At 38.2% G+C, this 12,028-nt stretch overlaps 1 protein-coding gene across 3 annotated transcripts in view; it reads left to right on the top strand.

The window, feature by feature from the left end:
* Positions 1-6,271: 6,271 nt before the first annotated feature.
* FNIP2 (folliculin interacting protein 2) overlaps positions 6,272-12,028 on the top strand; it is a 57,175-nt gene continuing 51,418 nt past the window's right edge. For 2 of the 3 annotated variants that reach the window (XM_031060188.1, XM_031060110.1), the window contains exons 1-7: positions 6,272-6,394; positions 8,351-8,485; positions 9,556-9,656; positions 9,743-9,814; positions 10,396-10,496; positions 10,694-10,783; positions 11,886-11,957. In XM_031060188.1, coding sequence (XP_030916048.1) covers positions 8,354-8,485; positions 9,556-9,656; positions 9,743-9,814; positions 10,396-10,496; positions 10,694-10,783; positions 11,886-11,957 — 568 coding nt within the window. In that variant the 5' untranslated portion in view covers positions 6,272-6,394; positions 8,351-8,353. The remainder of the gene's footprint in view (positions 6,395-8,350; positions 8,486-9,555; positions 9,657-9,742; positions 9,815-10,395; positions 10,497-10,693; positions 10,784-11,885; positions 11,958-12,028) is intronic. The other variant, XM_031060153.1, reaches the window with a different exon arrangement.

Here is a 12,028-nt window from a genome sequence, read left to right as displayed (position 1 = left end):
GCGGTCAGAGCACCAATCCTGACAGAGTTCAAGAAGCATTTGACAACACTTTGGGGCAGAAGTGTGACTCTTGGGGATGCTCCTGTGTGGGCCCAGGAGTTGGACTCAATGATATTCTGTCTTCTGTGGTCTGATTCCTTTGTTCTGTTCAAAAATTTAAATTTACTTGGTCAGGAGTATTTTATTAAATATTTTTGTCATCAGTACTGTTATTGAATTATTTTAAGAGGCACGTGACTATAAATTCTCATCAAGCAACTTGTAGTCTACAACCCTTTCTCATTGTTTTCTTTCATACTTTTTCAAGAAATTTTTCAAAGTACTAGTGCCAAGTTCTTGTCCAAGTGTGAGTAGTATTTGCCCTTGGAAATAAAGGCAATACAGTGCAGAATGTCTAGCATGTTTCTTGGTGCTGGTAGTGGGGTTTTTTAAACTGATAACCATATGGCAATGATGACAGATTCTTACTTGCTCCTAAGCTATACGAGGTTGCTAGGGGTTGTCAGATGACACTCGCTCACATGAGAGCCATTAACAGGGTGTTGTAGCCAGTGTTAGAACAACCTTGCAACTAAGGGCGAGTCACTGCAGAAGCAACTATGCTTTTTTTTTTTTTTTTAAGAGGCCATATGGTTCAGTCTTGTGACTACATAATTGCCAGCTACCTAAATCACATACCAGGAAACAAACATAGCTAAAGTCAATATTAGCTGTTGTATCTGCTACAGCTTTGCACCAGGCTTAGTAGGAAAACCTCTGACAGCAGCAAGAGCAAGTCTGCGATGGCTTCTGAAACCTGAAAGTCATGTCTGTTCTGTCTGGAATAATTGCAGAACTACATTAGCTACAGCTGTCCTTTTGTATTAATGGCTTATAGAATATATGAAGATCGTTTTGCCTTTTTTTTCCCCAGCTGGAAATTTGGCAGACTGTGTTCCTTTATAGGGAAGAAAGCTGATGGTAAATTACCGTTGTTAATGGTTGATCGATAGTGAAGAAACTTGCTTGAGGCTGTTTCTCTTCAGCAGGTATTTAGTTTCTTTGAGGGAGCTTTACAAGAGGATTTGTAGCTAAGAAAATGTGTGGGGGTACACCAAAAACTGCAAATGGCACTGGGGGACGAATAGAAAGAACAAGAAACAACGATGTACCACTTGGAAATAATCTCTCTTGTACCAAATTGGATGAAAGAATTAGAAAGTCTTTGAGAGACGAAAGTGTCAGCTATGCCAACAAAGTGACCAGACTGCTGCAAAACAGGTATGCATGTAACTTTTTTGATGTATATGATTTTTGACAAAGAAAGGACATTTTTATGTAACACTATATTTATAATCATGTGCTGAAAGGCTATTTTGTAAATAATTGAAAAAGTTCTGTTAGAAACTTATTCTTGATGATGATGATGACTGAAACTCCACAAAGTCCTTCCTTTTTGAAACCGAACCGACATACTTGACTCTGATGTGTGAGATTTATGTATATGCAAACTGAGGCATAAAGGGTAATTGCCTTTCTTTTCAATTAAGGTTAAATAATCTTACCTTCTCTTTCTAGTTTCCCCTCTTTGACTTTTTTTTGCCACGTCCTATGTTAGTGGGTCAAGTACTAACAGTGTGCGGCGCTGACAGGAGAGAATGCTGTGAAGTGGGGAAAGAACAGAGAGGGGAACCCTCTGCTTGTAAATTACCTCTAATTCGAGCATTACATCAGAGTAATCTGAAGGGGGAATAGTATTTATTTAGCTTTTGTGTTGTCCTTTTCAGACATGTGCCAGCACGTCTCCAGTGTCTGACTCTTTATAGCTATGTAGCTGTGTTAAAAATAAGGTTCAGTGTGGCTTTTTCCAAATTCTGGCACCCAAGGGTCTTAGAATTAGTATTATACATTCAGGATTGCTGGGCTAAGAAGCAGAAAAATATAGGTAACTATACACAGATGTTTCAGTCTGTTTGGTTCTCTAGCCTGTGGATGTTGCACTGGAGGAGTGAGGGGTTAGTCACTTTCAAAAACAGTTTAAGGTCAGCTGAAGTAGTTTTTGAATATAAATGAATAGGTCACTCTTCAGTTATTGCATGCATGCTGATAATTATAAAGGTGAAGCAAAAGCTTTCTTTGTAAACATTAGAGTTTGGAGATCTATATTAACTGAAAGTATTTATTCAGGGCAGAATAAGACAAATTTTTTGTGAATTTTTTCCTGGAACAAACACGTTTGCTTTCCCCGAAGTACGAGCAATCTTGCCTCCATGTCTCATAACTGTAATTGAAGAAATGTTGAAAAAACCAAAGGAAAGTGGCATGTGTAGGAGAAAATAAAGCAAGCTTAAGCTTCTCTGGGGACAGAGCTTTTCAGGATATCAATAAGCTGTTTCAAACTTGTGGTTTCCTTTCAAAAAATAAAAAAAATTCCATAGCATTTTAGTATGTGTGGTAGACCTGGTTCTACTGTCATATGAGCACAGCTTGATTTGGTTTATTTATTTTGACTTGAAGATAGTGTTTGTTAGTTCTAGCATCTTCCACCTACGGTAAAGGTACAATCTGAAGGTGAGGCTAGGTAATCTGTGCTGCTCAAACAGACTGATAGTGTTGAAGGAGCCACTTCTTTTTCTGATTTTTGGCATCATGCATTTGTCCTTTTTTTCCCTTCTTCTGGCCTTGGCCTTTTAAGTCCTTTTGGAACTGGCTCCCCTTAGGGAGTCAGCTCACTAAGCAGACAGACAACTGACTTGGGAACAAGAAAACTCAATTAACATCCCAACTAGCCTCAATACTTACTTGGAATGGATTGGGAACATTTTCTGTGTGCCCTTTCCTAAAGGTATATAGTTCCATGGACGAAGTGAGTGAGTGTAAGTCATGCTGCCACCAAGAGGTACAGGTTCTACTTCTTCCTTTCTACTTTCCTTCCTTCAGGTGCCTTCTACTTCTTCCTTTCTCCAACCATGTTTCTGATCCGCTTTCACGTGCTTGGACAGACTTCTGTTGCTGCAGAGAATTCAGTTTATGGGAGGGTCCAACAATTACCAGCGCAGACACAAGTAACAGCAAGGGTCACATAGTTACAAAAAGGGGTGAAAAGACGTGATGCTCTTACTTCTGTGGTCAAATTAGAAAACATGTTTAGTCAGAACAGCCACATTTAATCTGAAAAGTGAACATATACACAAGATCATATTCATTTAGTTAATTCAGCTGATTTTTAAGAATGTGCAGGACCTGGCATTGCTAAATAAGCAATAATCTGATCTAGAGATAAGGAAGTAACATTTTGGGGTTTTGGTTTTTATGCATGTGAAAACAGAGCTGACCAATGAGTCTGCATACTGTCTGTATTCTTCAACACTCTGCTTTTTGGAGATGACTGAATACTCCTGCTGTCCCTGTTTTGGGGGAGCTGTGTTACATAACCGTGCTTAAACAATAAAGGGTGAAAGTGCTGTAAGCAGTGCTCATCAGCTTTTGTGATGGGCATCCTGGTCATATGACTAGTCTTGGGCCTGCTGCTGGATTCCATGTGGAAGTAATGAGGCTACATGGACTTGTATGCCTGTATAAATTGCCTATAGATATGCTTGATGTTATCAAATGAGGATCTCTTCTGTAATCGGTAGGTCTGCTGCAGGAAATGCATCTGTAAGCAATGGCATCATTAAAACATAAGTTTGATATTTCGTTAGAACTATAAGAAGCACTATCTGAAGTTACTTCCCTAGATTTGGTTTGCTAGTAACGTAAAGCTCTGTATGATAGATTTTGTGTAATTTCTTAGCTTGGTGCTGGCTGGTATTAAAGAATCTGTTTGTAGTTTTGGCAGATTGCAGCAATCTTTAATTCTAGCATGTTGTGTGGAAAAGGCTGTTAAGTTGGCTTCTTCTTTAACATAAAATCCAGTTCATGTCTTAGACAGAAGTCAGCACTGCATGAACAACATGAGATTTGCCATAGTGCGTAATAAGGGAGAGTTTATTTGTTCATAAGGAAACCTGAATTCATGCAACCCAGCCTGCATGCAACCCTGCATCAGTGGGCAGACGCAGGTCTAAATTGGCTCACTCTGTGTCTGAAATGAATCTTTCTCAGTTTAGACTTGCAAGTCTGTGGTCTGAAGTATGGATGCTGCTGTGCCAGTCATGGAGATAAATAAGGCTTTACTCTTGCATAGAATTTAAGCTAAAGCCATAGAGATGTAACTTTTCTTTGTTGTTAAAGGAAGGAAAGACCTGCAGCCTTTTTAAGGAAACAGCATAGTTACTTCAGGTTGTCTGTTGCAGCAAGTAAGTAAATAGATAGCTGTGTAACTGAAGAGATATTGGGGTATCTGGTTCTGAAGAGTATCAGATTCATGTGGCAGGCTAGGGTGAAGTGTATGGATGGCTCTGACTTCTCTTGCATTCAGTATAACTGGATTTTGAAATACCATTGCATAGGCAGTGGGCTGAGAAACTAGTAACAGACTTCTTACACAGATGGTGTAGTTACAGCTCTCTGTGTAAGCAAGGTGTGTAAGAAATTTGTTGGGCAACTATCAACAATGGTATCAGGTCTGGTCTCATGTAGGTTAACATGATGCTGTGACTGCCTTTGAAAGGGAAGGCTTGAAAAGAAATCTGTCTGGTGCTCTCAGCAGTTCTGGAGGCAACATGTTACATACAGGTCAAGAAGTTTCCTCACTGTGGATGGCAAAACAGCCTTTAGCATCATTCCATGATGGGAGACCTTGTATGTTACATGCATACAGCATACTTGTATTAGAGTAACTTACGGTGGAGATAGGTATCTGGCTTATTCTGCCCCAAGATGTTTAAAAACAGACCTCCAGATTGAGTTCTTTCAGGTTTGAAAAAGATGTCTATTTAGGCTTTTTTTTTAGCTACGTAGAAATAGCACAAAGAAGAAATTAAGCTGGCTTTACTTAAAATTATTTTAAAATCACAAGTCTGCAAGTGTACTTCTAAAGCAGTTATCCTGACTCTAGCAGGTTTTGATAGTGTTTACCTCACTGATTTGTGGATGTTGACAGAGCATGGAATAAAAGAAATAGCTTCATAAATTCTAGTCTTTCATCTGTATAGGAGTTTTATGCTCTTCTCTCAATTATCTGCCTTCCATTTCTGTAAAGCACAGTTTGGGGAAATTCCTAAATGAAACCTTCTTTTTGGGTGGAAGATCAGTGTGGCCTTGACTGAAGTCTGTTATGCAGTTTGTTAAACCAACAACTATTAATAACAGTTGTACTCTCACCCCCCAGGTGCAGTCCATCCAGGTCAGGGCTGGGGCAGTGAGGCTGAGCATCAGTGCTCTGTGGCACTGCTTCATGCAGTAGTAGGTTTTTTCCATTGATTTCAGCTTGCCAGCTACATAACCTGGAAGTGTTTTCTGTAGCTAAAGCTGAGGCCAAGCAAATCTCCATGCTCTGATGTGTAGACTGACTACTTTTGGAATTAGAAAATGAGGTTTCTTGTGATTGCCGCAATAATCTCTTTGGCTTCTCAGCCTCTGTGGTAGTGCAATGAGGCAGGTCGTGTTCGTCATGTTGTATCTCTGAAGAATGGGCAGATTCTGGCTTGAGAGAATTGTTTTGCTTCAGGTTGAAGTTCAAGTATCTTGGTTTCATGTACTAAATTATTTTTATTGTTGCTGGACATCAAGTCTCAGTAATCAATGGCTACTCTGTAACCCCTAAAATGTCTCAGAAAAGGGGGAAGAAGAATGGAACAACATAAAACCTTGTCTATCCGCTGCAAGGCTTAAACTTTGGGAAAATCTTAACTTACATTGTCAGGAATAGGTCAATAGGAATTAAGTTTGTGTTGTTTAGAGAAGGAAGAGAGAGGATGTAAGCCTTGTGCTTTTGAAAGACTGCAGTAGAGAGGATGGTAATCCACTGTGTTTTATTGCCACTGGGAGTATTGCATAAAATAGTACGCTTGCCTTATAATAAGGATGATCCAGGTGTGTACAGAGAAGAGAATAATAGTAGTTAAGCCTGGAGCAGATTGCTGAGACAAAGTTTTGTGTTCTCTTTCTGGAAAATTTTGGAAGAAGATTGGATGAAAATTGGTCTGGCTTTGCCTGCCTCTGTCAGTGACACTGAGCTTAGACACTTCTTTGGAGTTCCTTTTTGCTTGGAGCTATGTGATTTGCAGCCTGGATTCTGTAAATGCTAAATAAAACATATATTTGCCTAATACCCATTTCTTCACTTAAATGAACCTGCAAAATAAGCACACTATTTTAATATCTTCTGTTTCTAATCTGTAGCTGGTCCTCTTCGGAGTTGGACTTGAATGAAATCCGCCTGATAGTTTACCAAGACTGTGAGAGGAGAGGCAGACAGGTCTTGTTTGATTCCAAAGCAGTCCGCAAAATTGATGAAGCTGTGGTTCAGGTATGAAATTTTCATTCTGCTGTTGTCCTACTGCTCTTTTGTTTACTTTTCCAAAAGTAGTTCTTTTAATAGCACAGTGTTAACTTAATCTTGTGATCTTTCATTGTGATAGCTGCAACAAGCATCGTTACAGCAAGCCTATGAACATATCTGGTATTTATAATATAAATATGGTATTCAAATGTAACAATCCAGATTTGCTTTCAGGCAGATAAATCTATTTACCTTTAAATTGAGATTTCTTCAGCCTTTCTAATGTTGACTGTTTGCTTTTTGTTGTTAGCCCTGGCTGTGCAATCTGTTTCAGTGATGTCCACCATGTGTCTAAAGGTGCTTTTTTTCCTTTGGTGTTTGGAGTAGTAAAGCTGTTGTCTTTATGTGAATTAAAACAACTTCACTGGCTAACCACGTAAGCATGACACATGGCGGTATATATGGTCATGTAAGTTTTGGTGACACATAGAACAAGAGCAGATGCCGTCAAGATGCAAGTTTTTTTTCTTTTCTCCAAGCACACTAATTGTGGAGTAAAGCTTTCAACAAACTTAGGTCATTTTAAGATCAGGAAACCAACAGTGTTTTCTGTTTTGTGGTGGTTTTGCTTGGCTTTTTTCCCCACTGCCTCTGTTTCTCTTCTACATTAAATTATTTCTAATTTTTGTTTGTTTTGAAAGTTTTTTTAGAACCAACAGCTTTAGCTTGTTAGACTAACATGGTTTGTTGCAGAGCTATATATATACATCTGTATAAGCCATAGAAGAACAGTCACAACTTGTAGGATTTAGTTATGAAGATGCTTTAAAAGCAGCAGTCTGTATTTTGGTCACACTGTAAATATGCCATTGTGCTGAATCAGTAAGACTGATGAGCATCATCAGCTGATGTCTGATCATCTACTTAAGAGCGTAAATGGGTCAGACTGCTTGTTAATCTTGCTTCCCCTCTTCCCCCACCCCCTGCCCAAAATCAAGGTCATTACTAAGTATCTTAAAGTTGTTTTAAAACCAATAGCATCTTAGCAAAAAATGCATTTCTGACTTCATTTAAATACTCAAATTATTCCACTTGCTTGAATACCTTAGCTAAAAGTTAACTACAAAATGTCCTACCAGAAACTCTCTGTGCAACACTGACATAAAACAGATTATAACCTCCCTCATAACACATGATACAGGCTATAATCTGTTTTCTAGACACTCACTAATCTAAGTACCCTTTTAAAACAGCCATAGTACTTTGAATGCCATGCAAAAACACATGGATATTAAAAATAATTTTGAGTATTTGGTTGTTGTCAAACGCCAAAACTAAAACTTGATTCATTTAAAATTAAGACAGAATTACTTTCAAACTCAGTCCTGTTTAAATTGAAGTCAAGGGAGTGTATGTGTGTTTACTGTGTGTTTTTCTGAAATACACTAGGGCTTATTCACATTGAGTATTCACATACATTGTTTGTCTTTAACCTGCTAATTCTACCAAGTAATGGATTATCCATCCCTTATTTTTGCTGTCTGTTCTTCTGTTTTAGAAGTGTGTTAATCATTTGGGGAGCAAAAGTTATATGCAATTTGAGTGATTAATTGTGCAAATGATCACAGGAATTGGTTTGTAAGAAACCCATGAACTGAGATTTTGTTTACATAAATTTTGGCAAATATTACAAAGAGTAATTCATAACAATTGGGAATGATCTTCCTGTGAATCTGATTACTCTGATTATATGTGATACTATGAAAACCTGTCTGACAGTGTGAATGTTGAGAGCAGTTCTCCACTTGCTCTGATGCTGGCATTTTAAAAATATTTTAAAACTGATACATATTTTTTGAACCAAATAAGAGTATTCTTTATTTCTGTTGCTTTCCTGTAGTTTTAAGGAGATTCTTGTGATGATATGTTTAGAATGGGAGTTCTCAGATTTACTTTTTATCACATTGTTCTGTTTTAACATAGAAAATGGCCGATGAGGCTTCTGTAAAGACCTCTGCAAAGAACTGCCAAGCAAGCAATGGGAACAACAATGTTTCTTCCCATAGTCCCTCTGTAAGCTGTATGCAAAATATCAAAGAACAGATACCGAAGTATCAGGTAATATTTGTTATGTTGTTGCTTTTATTTTTCCATTTTACTGAAGGAGTTTGTTTATTAAAGCCTGTGCTTAGATGCATTGAATGACTTTGTCTTCCATTACATTACAGCTTAATCTGAACCTTCAGATCTACTCTATCCTCAAAGTGTTGTAGAATAAAAATATATGTGGGTGCATCTTAACCTTTTAGTCTATCTTGGTCTTACCTTTCAAGGAGTTGTGAAATATCTAATAGCATTTTGTCATAAGAAGGTTGTAAAAAGCACTATTCTGTTCTCTGTTCATGTGTGCTTGTGGTTCAGGTCAGTTCTGAAGAGGCTGTTGAACATAGTTTATTAAGAATCCCTTTAGTCTGTCTTACTATAACATTAAATTTTAAGTACCCTGTCTCTTTCTTAGTAAAAGCATTAGCATTTCACCTAGAAAAATGAAGTTTGAAGGATGTATAGGTTATGGTGGGAAAAGAAAATGATGATATTTAACTGAAAGGTTATTTTCTTCAGCATTAACAAACTTCTCTTTGTATTTGCTATTGATGATCAGTCTTTGAAGCAAAATAACAACTGATCTGAAGACTGCATTTCTAAGTATAATCACAAATAATTTTCCAATAAAAAACATTTCCAAGAAGTTTTCTACAAGGATGGGGAAGGTGAATTTACTCATTTGGATAAGGAAGGCAGTTTAATTTTTGGGGATCCAGACCACAGAATCCAAGTCCTGTGAACATTTACAGCTTTTATCAAACAGTCTGTTATATGGGAATGTTGCTGGACACAGCTATTTCTTTAGAAATGCGGATGATCTTTTTTTCTCTCTTGCCTTTGGGGATCCATCCAGAACAAGGATAGCACTGCTCATCTAGTGAGCAAAATGCAGGATTTCTTCATGCTGAACCTGCTAAATCCACAGTGTTAAACCCACACTGAGTGCACACTGATCTTGCTTCATGAAAAAGATGAACTTCTTTGTTCTCCATTCCCAATGCATCGCTGTGGCACTACGGTAAGTTGAAATAGTATGCCAAGTTATTTTTGACTTTGCTGTTCCCATCTTCTTGTCTGTGTAGTACACCAGACCAGCCTCCGATGTCAATATGCTGGGAGAAATGATGTTTGGCTCAGTGGCAATGAGTTACAAAGGCTCCACCTTGAAAATTCACTACATACGGTGAGTGTCCTTTTCTGTGATGCACTGTCTTGTCAGGCACTTGGAATTGATGACTCAGTGAAGTAAATGGCTGTTTATCCTTTCAGCTCTCCCCCACAGCTGATGATAAGTAAAGTCTTCTCAGCCAGGGTAGGAAGCTTCAGTGGAAGCAACAATAAGTAAGAACATCTTTTTTTATATATAATTTCTTTCCTTTCCCAGCCAGTGCAGTTGTCTCTATTTCTTTCTCCTTCTGTAGTTCTGGTAGAAAATCGAGAAGGCAGCTGTGGAGAAGAATTCTCTTAATAGATCCTAGTTAGGCCAGCCAAGTTTTTAATTTAAAAAAAAATCTCCAAGTTTCTGCTTCCTAATTTGTCCAGGAGATGCAATAAAGTTCAGAGGTTAGGTGCTTTGGGCAATCAAAATGTCCATCTCTTACTGCTGTCAGAAGGGTGAGGAAGGGATAGGCTGAGAATGCTTTGACCCCGTATCCCACTTCTGTTCTGTTGTACCTCCTCCCCAAAATGGGTAAATATGAATAAATTGAATCCCAACTGTCTTGGAAAGAAGCTTCCAATAATTTAAATATAAAAAATAAATGCCTGCTTCCTTCCAGTTTCAGAAACCTACTTGTCCTTCGGTTTGGTTTTAAAGTTAATGTTCAGCCTTCTTTTTTTATAAAATGAACCTAATTCTTAAGCTAATATTAATGCCTATTGATCATATTCTGAAGGAATACTGGCTTCTCCCCCTATTTTAGCTTGCAAGATAGCTTTGAATGCATCAACCAGGATCCCAGTCTGGGAAAGCTGAGCTCCAATCAGAATGGTTTGGGAACCTGTCGCAGTGGAAGTAATTTAGGTAAATATTTCCAGGTTCTGTGTCTTTCTGACAACACGAGGCCATCTGTTCATTCAGTTTTGGCTTTTTTTTCCTCAGTACATCACCTCCTTGGGTTTTTTACCTTTTATTTGGCCTGGTTTTTGTGTTTGTGTGGGTTTTTTTTGGTTTTTTTCTTCATTTTTTTCCATTTTCTCTACGTTGCTTTTGTTTCCTAGGTGTGTTACAGCTGTGTAGCAGCAAACTGCTGCAGGGTGTGTCTGAAGGAGGTCCCCTCCGGCTCATCCGCAGTGCTTCTTTCTTTGCAGGTTTGTGTGGAATGCCAGCCACAGTGTGACCCATCCATGTGCACACACAAATCCAGCTCCTTCTGAATCTTTGCAGGACATGCATAATTAGTCTCTAGAAACAGAGGGCTGAAATAGTGACAACAGGTGTATCTGGTATATACTTAAAAATATGTGTTCTGGAAAGATGGCTAAGCTAAATTATTGTGTTTTCTTTTAAGGATATTTTATGCAGTCTTTTAAAGATGAATTAGCCCTTATGTTTCTTAGAGAACTTCTGTTTCCTGGCTTGGTGCTGGTTTCTTGCTAACATGCAGGTGTCTTGCTGGTGTACAGCTTTTTCTTCTCTGATCTCTTGCTACTTCTTAATTTGGTGGGAGACATTCAAAATTCTTGAGCTAAGTCTGGGAGGCTTTAAGGGTTTTTTTCCTTAAGCGATATTAATTTCTTTAATTGTCAAAACTTTAGGCTGCATAAAGTTTCTTTTTACAGGCAGAATGATGATCCATGCAGGTGGGTAGATCTCAGGCCCCATTACTTCTGTTAATTGCAAAAATGTGAACTGAAATACCAATGCAGTTTCTTCACAGCCTTTGCAAATCTTGCATGCTCTACAATTTGAGTTACTCTGCACTACTAACACTTCGATATAATCTGACACACTGAGTATTTCTTATTGTGAGGCTTTGTGGACAGTAAATCTCAGCTCAGCAAGTGAAACAGAAGCTTTTAATGGACCTTGTGCTAGACTATTTAATTCTGATCCTAACCTGTGTCAAAGGACAGTCTTGCATACTCAGAGTTTATCAAGAGTGATGAGGATACCACCAGCCCTCACTTTCAAAGTATATCTGATTTCTGATAATGCAGACTGTATTCATATTCTTAAGCTCCTTAGAGATGTTTTTACATTTGGGCAAATAACCTTCCTGTGGTAGCATGATACTCAGCATAGGCTACTGTTTGCTGCCACCTCTCTTCACACCCTACTGATTTTGAGCAACAGTACGGGATGTAATTTTTTTGGTGTATGACCTTTAAACTTAAATATTTTTTTTAAATACTGACAAATAGTATGATGAATTATGTAATATTTTCTGTTGATCTGCTCTGTTTGTTTTAGCACACAGCACACCTGTTGATATGCCTAGCAGAGGACAAAATGAGGACAGAGACAGCGGCATTGCTCGGTCAGGTATCTGCTGTCTATCTTGTTTGCCTGCTTTTGTAATTGTTACAGTTCTTGGCTGCAGTGATTCACCTGAA

This window comes from Geospiza fortis, unplaced genomic scaffold (genome assembly GCF_000277835.1).
Source record: "Geospiza fortis unplaced genomic scaffold, GeoFor_1.0 scaffold40, whole genome shotgun sequence".
In the NCBI taxonomy this organism is placed as follows: domain Eukaryota; kingdom Metazoa; phylum Chordata; class Aves; order Passeriformes; family Thraupidae; genus Geospiza; species Geospiza fortis.
The sequence above is the reverse complement of the archived record's forward strand: the minus strand, read 5'-3'. Positions and strand labels throughout refer to the sequence as shown.